The sequence below is a fragment of the Mirounga leonina genome, unplaced genomic scaffold (genome assembly GCF_011800145.1).
Source record: "Mirounga leonina isolate KUSES-001 unplaced genomic scaffold, KU_Mleo_1.0 Mir_151, whole genome shotgun sequence".
In the NCBI taxonomy this organism is placed as follows: domain Eukaryota; kingdom Metazoa; phylum Chordata; class Mammalia; order Carnivora; family Phocidae; genus Mirounga; species Mirounga leonina.
Genome location: NW_023270377.1, coordinates 61,159,445 through 61,176,165, shown reverse-complemented (window position 1 = coordinate 61,176,165; position 16,721 = coordinate 61,159,445). Strand labels below are relative to the sequence as shown.

Below are 16,721 nucleotides of genomic sequence, written 5' to 3'. Positions count from 1 at the left end.
GATGCCTTTTATTTCTTTATGTTGTCTAATTGCTATGGCTAGGACTTCCAGTACTATGTTGAGTAAAAGTAGTGCTGTCCTCACCTTAGGGAAAAAGGTCTCAGTTTTTCACCATTGAGAATGATGTAAGCTGTGGGTTTTTCATATAAGGTCTTAATTATGTTGGGCTTTGTTCCCTCTAGACCTAATTTGCAGAGGGTTTTTATCATAAATGGATGTTGTACTTTGTCAAATGTTTTTTCTGCATCTAATGAAATGGTCATATGGTTTTTATCCTTTCTTCTATTGATGATGTATCACGTTAATTATTTTGTGAATATTAAACCACCCTTGCATCCCTGGAATAAATCCCACTTGATCGTGATGTATGATTTTTTTAATATATTATGAATTTGGTTCGATAATATTTCATTGAGGATTTTTGCATTTATATGCATGAGAGATATTGGCCTGTAGTTCTCTTTTTTTGTGGTGTCATCTGATTTTGGTATCAGCATCGATACTGGCCTCAGAATGAATTTCAAACTTTTCCTTCCTCTTCTATTTTTTGGAATAGTTTGAGAAGAACAGGTATTAACTCTGTTTAGTAGAGGGGCACCTGGCTCAGTCGTTAAGCATCTGCCTTCGGCTCAGGTCATGATCCTAGGGTCCTGGGATCGAGCCCCGCATCGGGCTCCCTGCTCAGCGGGAAGCCTGCTTCTCCCTCTCCCACTCCCCCTGCTTGTGTTCCCTCTCTTGCTGTGTTTCTCTCTGTCAAACAAATAAAATCTTAAAAAAAAAAATGTTTAGTAGAATTCACCTGTGAAGCCATTTGGTCCTGGACTTCTGATTTTTGGTTTTTTGATTACTGATTCAGTTTCATTGCTGGTAATCAGTCTGTTCAAATTTTCTATTTCCTCCTGCTTTAGTTTTAATAGGTTATATGTTTCTTTTTCTTTTTTTTTTTTTTTAAGATTTTATTTATTTATTTGACAGAGAGAGAGATAGCAAGAGCAGGAACACAAGCAGGGGGAGTGGGAGAGGGAGAAGCAGGCTTCCTGCCGAGCAGGGAGCCCGATGTGGGACTCGATCCCCGGACCCTGGGATCATGACCTGAGCTGAAGGCAGATGCTTAACGACTGAGCCACCCAGGCGCCCCAGGTTATATGTTTCTAAGAATTTATCCATTTCTTCTAAGTTGCCCAATTTGTTGGCATATAAGTTTTCAAAATATTCTTTTTTTTTAATTCTTTTTTTTTTTTTTAAAGATTTTATTTATTTATTCATGAGAGAGAGAGAGAGAGGCAGAGGCAGAGGGAGAAGCAGGCTCCCCGCGGAGCAGGGAGCCCGATGCGGGACTCGATCCCAGGACCCTGGGATCATGACCTGAGCTGAAGGCAGACGCTTAACCGACTGAGCCACCCAGGCGTCCCAAGTTTTCATAATATTCTATTACAGTTGTTTGTATTTCTGTGGTGTTGGTTGTTATTTTAAAGATTTTATTTATTTTACAGAGAGAAAGAGAGCATGAGCAGTGGGAGGGGCAGAGGGAAAGGGAGAGAGAGAATCCTAAGCAGACTCCCTGCTAAGCGTAGAGTCCGACATAGGGCTCAATCCCAGAACCATATCATGACCTGAGCCAAAAATCAAGAGTTGGACGCTTAACTGACTGAGTCACCCAGGCGCCCCCTGTGGTGTTGGTTGTTATTTTTCTCTTTCATTAGTGATTTTGTTTATTTGGGTTCAATCTGATAACTCTGGCTAGAGGTTTATCAATTTTGTTGTCTTTCAAAGAACCAGCTCCTGGTTTCATTGATCTTTCTATTGTGTATTTTTAGTTTCTGTATCATTTATTTTTGCTCTAATCTTCATTATTTCCTTCCTTTTGCTCAGTTGGGGTTTTGTTTGTTCTTCTAACTCCTTTAGGTGTAAGGTTACGTTGTTTGAGATTTTTCTTGGTTCTTGATGTCAGCCTGTATTACTATAAACCTGCCTCTTAGAACTTTTGCTGCATCCCAAAGATTTCGGAAACTTGGTTTCTTTATTTTCATTTGTTTCAATGTAATTTTTGATTTCTTGTTTGACTTCTTGGTTCATCAATTCATTGTTTAGTAACATGTTATTTAGCCTCCATGGTTTTTATTTTATTTTATTGAGGTATAATTGACATTTAACATTACATGAGTTTCAGGTATACAACATGATGAATTGATATTTATATACAGTGAAATGATTACCCCAATAAATCTAGTTTCCTCTTGTCATCATATAAAGTTACATAATATGTAACATAGTATCACTGACTATGGTCACCATGCTGTTCATTGCAACCCTATGACTTATTTGTGACTGGAAGTTTGTACCTCCTGCCCACCACCTTCTCCTATTTTGCCCAACCTCCAACTCCCCTGCCCTCTGGCAACCACCAATCTATTCTCTGCATTTATAAGTTTTGTTTTGTTCATTCATTTGCTTTTAGATTTCCATATATAAATGAAATCATGTTTGTCTTTGTCTGATTTATTTCATTTGGCCTAATATCCACAAGGTCCATCCGTGTGTTTAGAAATGCCAAGATTTCATTCTTTTTTATGGCTGAGTAATATTCCATTATGTGTGTTCACATATGTACACACACCACATCCTTATCCATTCATCCATCAGTGGACACTTTGGTTGTTTCCATATCTTGAATATTATAAATAATGCTGCCATGAACATATTTCTTTTGATTAGTATTTTTATTTTCTTTGGATAAATACCTAGAAGTGAACTTACTGGATCAATGGTGATTCTACTTTTTGTTTTTGTGGTAACTCCATAATGGTTTCCATAGTGACTGTACTGTTTATATTCCCACCAATAGTGCAAGAGGGTCCCCTTTTCCCCAATCCTCACCAACACTTGTTACTTCTTGTCTTTTTTATAATGGCCATTCTGACAGTAGTGAGATTATACCTCATAGTGGTTTTGATTTGCAATTCCAGTGATTAGTGATGTTGAGAATATTTTCGTGTGCCCACTGACCATCTGTATGTCTTCTCTGGAGAAAGATCTATTCAAGTCCTCTACCCATATTAATTAATTAATTAATCACGTTGTTGTTGTTGTTGTTGTTGTTGTTATTGAGTTGTAGGAGTTCTCTATATATTTTGGATATTAACCCCTATTCAGATACATGATTTGCAAAGATCTTCTCCCATTCAGTAGGTTGCCTTTTTGTCGATGATTTTCTTCACTATGCAAAAGCTTTTTAGTTTAATGTAGTCTACTTGCTTTATTTTGCTTTTGTTGCCATTGCTCTTGGAGTCAGATCCAAATATATATATGTATATCACCAAGAGCAATCTCAAGGAGCTTACTGCCTGTTTTCTTCTAGGAGTTTTATGCCTTCCGGTCTTATATTCAAGTGGTTTACTCCATTTTGAGTTTACTTTTGTGTATGCTGTAAGACAGTGGTCTAGTTTCATTCTTTTGCATGTGGCTATTCAGTTTTCCCAGCACCATTTATTGAAGAGACTATTCTTTCCCCATTGTATAGTCTTGTCACCTTTGTCATAAGTTAATTGACCATATGTGCACAGGTTTATTTCCTGGTTTTCTATTCTGTATCATTGATCTATGTGTCTGTTTTTATACCAATAATATACTGTTTGATTACTATAGCTTTCTAATGTGGTTTGAAATCAGGGAGAATGGTACCTCCCCTGTTTGCTCTCAAGATTGTTTTGGCTGGGGCACCTGGGTGGCTCAGTCGGTTGGGCAGCTGCCTTCAGCTCAGGTCAGGATCCCAGGGTCCTGGGATCGAGCCCCATACCGGGTTCTCTTATCAGCGGGGAGCCTACTTCTCCCTCTCCCTCTGCCGCCCCCCTGCTTGTGTTCGCTCGCTCACTCTCTCTCTCAAATAAATAGATAAATCTTAAAAAAAAAAAAAAAGATTGCTTGGCTATTAGGGATCATTTGTGGTTCCATACAAATTTTAGAATTATTTGTTCAATTCTGTGAAAAACCCCATTAGAATTTTGATAGAGTTGCACTGAATCGGTATGTTGCTTTGGGTAATATGGACATTTTAACAATATAAATTCTTCCAATCCATGACCATGGAGTATCTTCCAATTTTTTGTGTCCTCTTATGATTTTTTTCACCAATGTCTTAATTTCCAGTATACAGGTCTTTCACTTCATTGTTTAAATTTATCCCTAGGTATTTAATTGTTTTTGAAACAATTGTAAGTAGGACTGTTCTCTTACAATGGGATTGTCCTTCTACTTCTGTTTGTGTACAAAAGCACAACAGATTTTTTTGTATTGATTTTGTATCCTGTAACTTCACTGAATTACTTTATTAGTTCTCACAGGCTTTTGGTGGAGTCTTTAGGGTTTTATATATAGAAAAATATTTTTTCATGTCACCTGCAAATGGTGACAGCTTTACTTATTCCTTTCCAATTTGGGTGCCTTTTATTTCTTTTTCTTGTCTAATTGCTCTGGCTAGGATTTGCAATACTGTATTGAATAAAAGTAGTAAGAGTGAGCATCTTTGTCTTGCTCATGACCATGAGGAAAAATGTTGGGCTTTCCATCACTGAGCATGATCTTAGCTGTGGGTATGTCATTTATGGCCTTTATTATGATGAGGGGCATTCCTCTCTACCTACTTTGTTGAGAGCTTTTTTTTTTTTATCATAAATGGATGTTGAATTGTGTCAAATGCTTTTTCTGCATCTATTGAGAGGTTCATGTAATTTTTATCCTCCATTTTGTTAATGTGCTATATCACGTTGACTGATTTGTGGATGTTGAACCACAAATCTTTTTAATGTATTATTGAATTTGGCTTCCTAATATTTTGTTCAGGATTTTTACATCTATGTTCCTCAGGGACACTGACTTGTAATTTTCTTTTTTTTTTTTTTAAAGATTTTATTTATTTATTTGACAGAGACAGAGACAGCGAGAGCAGGAACACAAGCAGGGAGAGTGAGAGAGGGAGAAGCAGGCTTCCCACTGACTAGGGAGCCCAATGTGGGACTCGATCCCAGGACCCTGGGATCATGACCTGAGCCGAAGGCAGCAGCTTAACGACTGAGCCACCCAGGCGCCCCTGACTTGTAATTTTCATTTTTATGGTGTCCTTGTCTGCTTTTGGTATCAGAGTAATGCTGGCCTTGTAAAATGAGATTGAAAGTGTTCCCTCCTCTTCAAATTTTTGGGAGAGCTTGAGAATAGGAATTAAATCTTTGAATGTTTGGTAGAATTCACCACTGAAGCTGTCTGCTCCTGGACTTTTGTTTGTTGGGAGTGTTTTGATTATTGATTCAATCTCCTTGCTAGTAATTGGTCTATTCAGACTATTTCTCCATGATTTAGTCTCGGAAAACTGTTTCTAGGAATTTATCCATTTCTTCTAAGTTGTCCAATTTGTTGGCATATAATTGTTCATCACAGCCTCTTATTAGCCTTTGTATTATTTTGGTATCAGTTATAATGTTCCCTCTTTCATTTCTGATTTCATTTATTTAAGCTCTCTTTCTTTCTTAGTAAATAGCTCAAGGTTTATCAATTGTTTACTTTTTCAAAGAACCAGCTTAGTTTCATTGATCTTTTCCTTTTTTATTTGAGAAAGAGAGAGCACAAGCAGGCCGGGTGGAGGGGTGCAGGGGGGGAGGGAGACTCCCCACTGAGCAGGGAGCCCAATGTGGGGCTCTATCCCAGGACACCAAGATCATGACCTGAGCCAAAGGCAGATGTTTAACCGCCTAAGCCACCCAGGTGCCCCTCATCAATCTTTTCTATTTTCTATTTTGTTCTATTTGAGAGAGAGCACACACAGGTACAAATGGGGGGGGGGGCAGAGAAGGAGGGAGAGGGAAAGAATCTCTCAAGCAGACTCCATGCTGAGAGCAGAGTCTGACTCGGGGCTCAATCTCACAACCCTGAGATCATGACCTGAGCCGAAACCAAGAGTCACTTAACTGACTGAGCCACCCAGGCACCCCTCTTTAGTCTCTATGTCATTTATTTCTTCTCTGACCTTTGTCATTTCCTTCCTTCTACTACCTTTGCGCTTCATTTGCTCTGTTTTCTAGTTCCTTTAGGTATAAAGTTAGATTATTTCAGAGTTTACTTGTTTCTTAAAGTAGGTCTCTATCACTATGAACTTCCCTATTAGAATTGCTTTTGCTGGGCGCCTGGGTGGCTCAGTCATTAAGTGTCTGCCTTCGGCTCAGGTCATGATCCCAGGGTCCTGGAATCGAGCCCCGCATTGGGCCCCCTACTCAGCGGGAAGTCTGCTTCTCCTCTCCCACTTCCCCTGCTTGTGTTCCCTCTCTCACTGTCTCTCTCTGTCAAATAAATAAATAAAATCTTTAAATAAAAAAAGAATTGCTTTTGCTGCAAATTTTGGAAAGCTATATTTTCATTTTCATTTATTTATTCATTTTTTTATTTCTCCTTCAATTTCTTAATTGATCCATTGGTTGTCTGGTGGCATGTTGTTAAATCTCCACATATTTGTAATTTTTCCAGTTTTTTGTGATTGATTTCCACTGTCATATCATTGTGGTCTGAAAAGATGGCTTGATAGGGTTTCAATCTTCTAAAATTTCTTGAGATTTGTTTTATAGCCAAACATATTATCTATCCTAGAGAATATTCCACTTGCACTTGAGAAGAATGTGTATTCTGCTGCTTTTCGGTAGAATGTTCCGCATATATCTAAATCCATCTGGTCTGATGTATTTTAAGGCTGATGTTTCCTTATTATTTCTGTATGGATGATCTATTCATTGATGTAAGTGGGATATTAAAAGCCCTTATTAACACTGGATTGCTGTTAATTTCTCTCTTTAAGTCTGTTAATATTGCTTTATACTTTTAGGTGTTCCTATGTTGGGTGCACAAATATTTGCAAATGTATCTTCTTGCTAGATTGAGCCCTTTATCATCATGTGATGCCCATCTTTTCCTTTTATTACAGTCTGTTTTAAGTCTATTTTGTCTGATATAAGTGTAGCTACCCCAGCTTACTTTTGGTTTCCATTTGCATGAAACAACTTTTTCCATCTCTTCACTTTTAACCTGAATGTGTCGCTATATCTGAGGGGAGCCTCTTATAGGCAGCATATAGATGGGTCTTGCTTTTTTTTATCCTTTCAGCCACTCTATATCTTTTGATTGAAGAATTTAGTCCATTTATGAGGGGAGGGGTTGCCCTTTTCATCAAAACATTTATTAAATGAATAACCACACTCAGCCTCAGTTGTGTATGGGCTATTAAAGGCTTAAATCCTTAGCTAAAACCAGGAAAACTGCTGCCCCTTCTTCACCTTCACAGAGCAGTTACTGTTCATAGTTGGGCCAGCCTTATGGGCTGCGAAAGGGGTAAGTATCCCAGAGCAAGATTCTGCTGAACTGGAATGGAGCCAGGGATGAGGACACTGAGCCAACCCCTCTAGGCAGTGATCTTGTGCTCTGAAGACAGATGGGGAACATGAAGGCTCTTTTCTGGCTAGGATGAGGCATGTAGGTGATGGAAAAGAAAGCCAGAGAGAGGCTGGGGAAAGGAGACAGGAATTGCTTTTTATTGACTTGGTAGTGTGTTCTGCAGTAGAGCCCCTTCAGGTTTAAGGGCATTTTTTTCTGCTTCCTTTCTCCTTCTGCAACTTCTCCTGCTGCCTAGCTGCCATGCCTGTAATCTAGCATCCATTTCCTCTGACAGCAATATAACTTATCTTGCAAACTTCTCCCTTTGGGCTTTTCTTTGAAGCTAGCCTTTCACTGGAGTGCAGGGCAGCCATCTGTGTAAGACCAGTTTGGGAACTCTGTAAGGGGCCCTTAGCCAGAGGGGTTGGCAGCCAGGCCCCGTCTGGGTGGAGAAAAACAGTCCAGTGAGGATTCAGCCCAGCTTCTGGTCCCCCAGTTCTCCCCAGACTGGCACTCACTGGAATTGTCACTGGCTGCCCACCTGAGCCACCACACTACTGTGCAGCCTCGGGACACCTAAAGCAACCATGCTGAAGCCACAGAGCCAGAAGTGGGCATCAGTCCATTTATGTTTAAAATAACTATAGATGGGTATCTACTGTCATTTTGCTATGTTTCCTGGCTGTTTCGTAGTTCTCTGCTCCTTTTAACTCTTGCTCTCTTCCTTTATGGCTTAATGTCTTTCTTTGGTGTTATGTTTCCATTCCATTTTCATGATCTTTTGTATATCCACCATACATGTTTGTTCTGTGGTTTCCATGAGGCTTACATATATTAGCCTATACATATACCAGTGTATTTTAAGTTGATAGCAAGTTAAGTCTGAATGTACTCTAAAACTCTACATTTTTACTTCCCTTCCCACATTTTATGTTTTGGATGTCACATTTTACATCTTTACATTTTGTATATCCCTTAACTAACTGTTGTAGTTATACTTATTTTTACTACTTTTATCCTCTAACCTTCATGCTAACTTTATAAGTGATTAGTCCACTACCCTTAATATATATATTTACCTTTACCAGAGAGATTTTTACTTTCATATATTCTCTTGCTACCAATTGGCCTTTCTTTTCAGCTTAAAGTACCTTTAACGTGTCTTATAAGTCTATTTTAGTACTGGTGAACTTGTTCAGTTTTTGCTTGTCGGGAAAACTTTCTCTCCTTCAATTCTAAATAATAATCTTCTCAGGTAGAATATTCTTGGTTGGAAGTTTTTTTGCTTTCAGCACTTTAAATATATCATGTGACTCCCTTCTGGCCTGCGAAGTTTCTGCTGAAAAACCGGGGGGGGGGGGGGTCCTTTGTACATAACAATACATAAAAAGCTGTTTTTCTCTTGCTGCTATTAAGATTCTCTTTAACTTTTAATGTTTTAATTATAATGTGTCTTGGTGTGAATCTCTTTGGGTTCATCTTATTTGGAACTCTCTGGGATTCCTAGATCTAAACGTCTGTTTCCTTCCCCAGATTAGTGAAGTTTTCAGCTAATATTTCTTCAAATAAGCTTTCTATCCCTTTCCCTCTCTTCTCCTCTGGGAGACCTATTATGAGAACATTATTCACTTGATGTTGTCCCATAGCCCCCATAAGGTAACTCCACTTTTTTTTTTCTTGCTGTTCTTTTGAGTCCCCTGGTCCCAGTCACTAATCCTTTCTTCTGGTTCCTCTAGTCTGCTGTTGGAACTTCTGTAGTGTGTCTTTCAGTTTAGTTATTACATTCTTCAGTTCCATGACTTCTGTTTGTACTTTCTTATGTTTTCCATCTCTTTCTTTAAGTTTTGTGTTTATCCATTCTTCTCCTGAGACCAGTAAGCATCTTTATGACCATTATTTTGAACTCTTTATCAGGTAAGTTACTTATCTGTTTCATTAAGTTTTTTTCAGGGGTTTTATCTTCTTTCATTTAGAACATATTCCTTTGTTTTCTTTCTTCCTTGACTTTCAGTGTCTGTTCCTATGTATTAGGCAAAACATCTATCTCTTCGGTCTTGAAGGAGTGGTCACAGAAAGACTGGGATATTTCAGTCTGCTATCTGTGTAGTGCTTTGTGGGTATTAGCCTGCCAAAAACTCTGACTGGTTCAGTCCCATGGGTCCCAGAAACACAAGCCTCCCTGGACACCAGAGGCAGGTGTTCAAAGGGCATTCCTTCTATGGACTGCCATACTTGCCAGCTTTGGCAGGGCCAAGGAGGACCACTAGGCCAAGGCAAAGCTGCCTACCAGCTTTCGCAGTGTGGGGCTGCAAGGGGCACTGGGCCAGGGGAAGCTGGCCCAACAGGTTTGGTGGGGCAGAGCCACAGAGGAGCACAAAGGCAGGGCAAACAACTTTTACAAGGTAGAGAGAGAGTGCAAAAATGGCACCTGCCAGTGCTGGTGCTAGCAAGGTGGAAGAGTGCAGAAATAGTGCCCACCAGTGCCTCTAGCCACAGAGAGGGTTCCAACAGACACCTGTCCCTCTGACAGGCACTTTAAGCTTACCCAGTGAATCCCTCACATATGGCCTAGGCACCTCCAAACTGCTACTTTCATGCTGGGTCCCAGGACAAGTAAGTCTGTGTGTGAATACTTTAAGAGCAGAGTCCCAGTTTCCTACAACCCTTGGGTTTCCTTGATGTAAGCCCCATTGGTTTTCAAAGCCAATTTTGAGAGCTCATCTCTCTGGTACAGGTCCTAAGAGTTGGGGTTCCTGATGTGGGGCTCAAACTCCTCACTCCTCAGGGATCCACTCCATATTTGTTAGATTCCTCCCTCTTGTGAGTCACTGAGTCGGGAGTGGGGTTCTTGGTGAGACCATGTCTCTGCCTCTCCCACCTATCTCGAGGTGGCCTTGGATCATTTGTTTTGGAGGAGTTGTTCAGCTAGTCCTCAGGTCTTTTTCAGAGACAGTTGTTCCATAGGTATCTGTAGATTTGGTGTGTCCTTGGTAGAGTGAGTAGGGTCTTCCTATGCCACCATCTTGAACCACCTCTCTGTTCTTTTTTAAATCCTCCTTTCTCTTTCCCACTTTGATTTTCCCTTTCTTCACTAACATTTGTTATACTCCACTAATAATGGATACAGGCTATGCTGAATCCCTATGTCAAAAAGTTCAAAATTTTCAGAAATAGCTAAACATTTTCCAAAATAAGGTCTGTTATTATCTCCCTTTTTTTTATAAATGGAGTTTCTCACATATTCTTATAAAGTATAAATAATATAGTTCTTTATTTATAGAATAGACTTCTCTAGGGGCGCCTGGGTGGCTCAGTCAGTTGAGGGTCTGCTCATGATCCCAGCGTCGTGGGATCGAGCCCCACATCGGGCTCTGTGCTCAGCGGGAAGCCTGCTTCTCCCTCTCCCTCTGCCTGCCTATCTGCCTACTTGTGATCTCTCTCTCTCTCTTTCAAATAAATAAATAAAATCTCTAAAAAAAAAAAAAAAAATAGACTTCTCTATGCTCATAAGAACACCCTGAACAAATTTTACATTTTTCTAGGTGATTACTGATTATGGCAACATGCTACAAATATAGCTATGTACAGGAAAGAGATCTGATCGTATTCACAGCAGTAGACTTGAAAACTTCTAAGTCACCTATGAGTTATGTTCATTGCCTCTCCATAAAGAAGTGATGAATAAGTACCTACAAATGCTGCTAAACAATGTTAAATAGTTTCCCTTTCTAGTAAACTGGTGTCTCCTTTTCTCAACTATCACTCAGAGAATCTTTTCTTTTTTTTTTTTTTTAAGTTTTTTAAGTGAACTCTACCCCCAATATAGGCTCAAACTCACAATGCCAAGATCAAGAATCTCATGTTCTACCAATTAAGTCAACCAAGCACCTTGAATCTTTTCTTTCTGAAGTAGAATCTTTCAGAAAAGAAGATCCAAAAAGCCAAAGAGCTGTCACTGCACCTTACTTATATTTTGATTAATTATATATGTGCAAAAGCACACTGTTCCCACTCTTAAAGAGAAAATATTCGAGTTTTCTTTCTCTCTTACGGAAAATACACATTCCTTATTATTTTCCTTTACACAATCAAAAAATCCTCAACCTAAATGAGTTCACATTTTTTTTTCAGTGAAGCTTGATAGGTAGGCAGCAACTCCCCATTCTTTCTCTACAAGATTTTACTGAGCTAACCTTCAATAGGGTAACTGTGATCTAAGATGATGAACCCAGAGTACTTGCCTTTCCAGTCTTCTCCATGCTTCTGTAACTAGCGCTGCAACCAGGTCATGGGCCTCAGTAGCACACCTCAATAAAATCAAGAGAAAATCATTTTCCATACATAAACACTTTTAAATTATTAAAAACAATTATGCAAGTAAGAATTATAATGCAAAAGTGAACTTCAAGTTATCGTACTCTTACACAGTCCTTATTTCTGGTCCATTCCCTTTTCAGTATTCTGTTTCCTTGATACAATATAATAAACATCTACATTTTATCCCATGCCTCTCTCATTCTTTTATCTGTTCAATGCCTTCCACTGAACAATGAAAATGTTTAATGATACATATTATAAGTACACATAATATATATTAATTTGCTCTGATTACAAAAATATTTTTATAGGAGAGAGTTTGTAAAATAAAGAAAAACTTGAACAGGGTACTAAAAATCATTTATAGGTATCTGTACTAATAAATAACCACCATCATTAGTTTGGAACATTTCATTCCAGTTATCTTTTCTACACACATAGGAAATACACATATTTCTTTTACACTTTTATATTCTGCCTTTTTCAATAAGTTAACATTATATTATGGACATTTGCCCAAGACATATTGTTCACAACAATTTTTAAACATTGTACACTATTCCCTTACGTGAATATAATATCATTTAAACACACAACTACTTCTAGAATTTTAGTTTTTCAATATTATAAAAAATGTTGAGATGAATATCAATGTACAATAACCTTTATATGTATCTCCAATTACTTTCTTAGGATAAATCCTAGAAGCAAAATTATTGGATCCAGGGTATTTTTATAGTTTTTGATATATATTGTACCACCAGAGCACATAAGAGTCCCTCTTCCAGTATATCTTCATTAACAATGAATACTTTCTATATAACTAAAACACATATACTGTATTTTGTATGTATAAAAATCTCTTTTTAACCAATTTCAACATCTTTATATTGTTAAGGCTATATCAGTTTGTCTCCTAAAAATCAAAGACTTTCAGGTTGAGCCATGAAGCAAAATTGAACTACATGTTGTTTTTAAAACTTGAAAACAAAATTATATTTTATTCTTGAAATCCTTCCATTACTAAAATATGACTTAGAAGGGAAACATAGAAATATAGTTTTTAGACAAATCATCACCAAGCAGCATTTCTCCATCTGCCTAACAGAAATGAGTCTGATGAGGTATTTAACACAATGTTTTGGTAAGTTGGAACCTGACCTTGCATAGATATTTATAATATATATTAACATATTAAAGGCTCTGAAGAGTCCTGCAAAAAATACTTGTTTAATTTTGTCTTATTCATCATTTTCCAAGTTAACATGACCACTGAGAAAGGAAATGTATACTGATATACAGCCTGGATAATCATGTGAGAAAACTGCTGTTTTTCCATCAGTGAGACAAAGAAACAGACTTATTGCAACTTTTGTATGTTATTTTTCTCTTCTATATCTGCTAGATACTTTATTCAGAAAATCCAGTTCTTCTGCAGGCTGGATTCCCTTGCAAACAATGTAAAATTTCTTTTCTTTTTTTATGCTTTCCCAGCTTTACTGAATTATGATTAACAAATAAAAATTGTGTATATTTAGATTGCAAAACAGGATATTTGATATACATATACAATGAATATCCTCTAAACATCTTAAAAATATTAAATGATCAGGAAAACTATTTACAGAAAAAAAACGCAGTTTTTCATTTTAAAAAGATTTTTAGAAAATTAAGATATAAAAATAAACTACAATCATTTCTATAAAATCTGAAAGTACATTACTTACTGTTGTGTGATGTACAAGACATTCACCAGGGTATCATCATTCATGAATTCCATTTGACTTGTAGCTAAATTATGAAGAGTAAGAAATTGGGGATGGTCTCTGATACATTCAACATTTTTCAAAAAGCTGGTCTTCTGCTTTTGAAACTGCCAAAGTATATTAAATGCACATTCCACTTGCTTTTCTGAAAGTATGGCTTTGTTTTTTTCAATAAGATCAAATACTTGCTCTTCATCTGTACACGTAATCATCTGGCTAATTAGTGGTTTACAGCTGCAGGTTCGAAATTGAAACACTCTCCAGGAGAACGGACAAATAGCTCTTAGGCGAAGCATATTTACAAACAATGAGTCTAAAAGAAAGGTAATTTTTCATTTACATCACAAATTTTCTTAGGTAACGAAAACCATTTGCAACTAGTAGTCAGGTGCAGTATGCTGATAAAAAGGTAACTATTTTTCCTTCACGTATTTTGCTTCCATTATAACTCCAAATCCCATTCATTCCAACATGCAGCTTCTGTAAAAGGATTGGTTTAACATGGTTATGCTAATATTATTAATAACAAATGAGTTCCAAAATTCAAATTAAAGTAACAAGCTTTTTCTGCATTAACTAGAGACTTTGTTCTTTTTTTTTGTAAAGATTTTATTTATTTCAGAGAGAGAGTACACAAGCAGGGGTGGGTGGGGGGTAGACAGGCCGAGGAAGAGGGAGAAGCAGACTCCCCACTGAGCAGGGAGCCTGATGTGGGGCTCGATCTCAGGACCCTGAGATCATGACCCGAGCCGAAGACAGATGCTCAACCAACTGAGCCACCCAGGCACCCCACTAGAGACTTTGTTCTTAGTCTGAAGCAAACAGCAGGATTTGGTCCGAAACTAAGTGTCCAGGAAAAAGGACTTCTTTCTGCACTCCATTTAAAAAATGTTTGTTAAATCTGACATATATGTAGCTTTCAAATTTGATCACAAAAGCAGAAGGGAAAAAAATCTTAAACTCAGAACCATCTTTTTAAACAAATGAGTCAAACTATTTGCAATAAATAAATATATCACCTTTTTTTAATTTTTTTTTTAAGATTTTATTTATTTATTTGAGAGAGAGAGAGAGAGCACATGAGACTGGGGGAGGGTCAGAGGGAGAAGCAGACTCCCTGCCGAGCAGGGAGCCCGATGCGGGGCTCGATCCCGGGACTCCAGGATCATGACCTGAGCCGAAGGCAGTCGCTTAACCAACTGAGCCACCCAGGCGCCCAATCACCTTTAACATGTTTACAAGGAACAGCCATTAATTCAGAGCCATACATTTTTTTTTAAGGTTTTATTTATTTATTTGACAGAGAGAGACACAGCAAGTGAGGGAACACAGCAGGGGGAGTGGGAAAGGGAGAAGCAGGCTCTCCGCGGAGCAGGGAGCCTGATGCGGGGCTCGATCCCAGGACCCTGGGATCATGACCTGAGCTGAAGGCAGACGCTTAATGACTGAGCCACCCAGGCACCCGAGAGCCATACATTTTTTTAAAAACGTTTTTTCAGGTGGTTCAGTCAGTTAAGCATCTGCCTTCAACTTGGGTCATGATCCCAGAGTCCTGGGATGAAGCCCCATGTCTGGCTCCCTGCGCAGTGGAGAGCTTGCTTCTCCCTCTCCCTCTGCCCCCCCATCCAACTCATGCTCTCTCTTGTTCTATGTCAAATAAATAAATAAAACCTTTTATAAAATAAGTGAACAAATAATTTTTTTCAGGGGCACCTAGGTGACTCAGTTGGTTAAGCAACCGACTCTTGGTTTCTGTTCAGGTCATCTCAGGGTGGTGGGATACAGTCCAGGACCAGGCTCTGCCCTTAGCACCCAGTCAGCCTGAGATTCTTTCCCTCTCCCTGCCCCTCTGCTTCCCCCTCCGCTTGCAAGTGTGCACTCTCCCTCTCTCTCTAAAATAAATAAGTAAAATGTTTTTTAAAAATTTTTTTCAGAATAGTTTCTGGTATATTTACTTTCAGGATAATTTCTTGCCCCTTTCTTCTGGTACTCTAAAAGAACTCAAATAGTTTGGTCACTATTGACCTTAGATCAGTTTAAACCAATAAGCAAGATGATTAAAGCTCCAATCAGGACATATAAAGAAATCAAGAAATGTATCAAGACATGATGAAGCAATTTAAGAACCGAAGATAATTATGAAAAAGGATAATTTGTTTTAAAAATACATTATAAATGTTTATATTTCTAATTCAGAAACAACAGAAAAGCTGGGACTAAAATCATAGCATCTAACACTTCTGAAACATTTCACAAAGGACTTCTAAAATACATTATTCCATTAAATTCTCTCAACTAACCTATCAGGTAGATATTATCATTTGCATTTTACAGATAAGAAAAGCTATTTTCAAAAAGGTTAAAAAACTATTCTAGTACTTGTGAAGCTGAGACAATCACCCAGTTATTTCAATTCTTTCAACTTGTAACACCTTACATCAACAAAACCAACACTAAAAGATTGCCTCAGACTCCTCTCTATAGCTATGCTAGGCTGTTCACAAGAAAGAAAAAAAACAGTATTGGTACTTTGTGGCTATCAGTACAGCATGCTGACCAAAGCCAACCTGGGTCACACACATACACAAAAACCCTGTACACAGCACGGATATCCTCAAGATTCTCCTATCTACCCACAATAGAAAATGGACGCAGGGGCGCCTGGGTGGCTCATTCGTTAGGCGTCTGCCTTCGGCTCGGGTCATGATCCTGGGGTCCTGGGATCGAGCCCCGCATCGGGCTCCCTGCTCGGCGGGAAGCCTGCTTCTCCCTCTCCTACTCCCCTTGCTTGTGTTCCCTCTCTGGCTGTCTTTCTGTCAAATAAATAAAACCTTAAAAAAAAAAAAAAAGAAAAGAAAGAAAAGAAAATGGAAGCAGCTCAATGGCTAGAATACCAACACGTCAAGTCCCCAGATCTGCCCCCAGATAAATGACCTTGGGGAAGGCATTTAACCAAAGGAGGGGCCTTGGGACTGTGAGTGCAGGGTAAACAGTGAAACCCTGTGTAAATGACAAGCATTCTCCACGCTGGGCGCACAGTAAGCCCTGAACCAACGAAAGTGATCTCCCGCGTCCCCTCTAGCAGTGGGCTCAGCCCTGCCCTCCTCCAAGCACTGGAAAAATCCAATACCCGGAAGGAGGTTCTCAGCTAAACCCTGCATCTCGGGACCGAAAACACGCTGGGTGATGGAAAACCTGCCGCCGCTACCCGGCCCTGACTTGCAGGTTAAG

General features: G+C 38.7%; 1 protein-coding gene across 1 annotated transcript in view; it reads right to left on the bottom strand.

Annotated features, from left to right (window-relative positions):
* Positions 1-16,721, bottom strand: part of FASTKD1 (FAST kinase domains 1) — a 46,255-nt gene that overhangs the window by 29,205 nt on the left and 329 nt on the right. Inside the window, exons 3-4 of the mRNA XM_035008360.1 lie at positions 13,452-13,803; positions 11,649-11,714 (exon numbers count right to left, since the gene is read on the bottom strand). Of these exons, the coding sequence (XP_034864251.1) occupies positions 11,649-11,714; positions 13,452-13,803 (418 nt within the window). The remainder of the gene's footprint in view (positions 1-11,648; positions 11,715-13,451; positions 13,804-16,721) is intronic.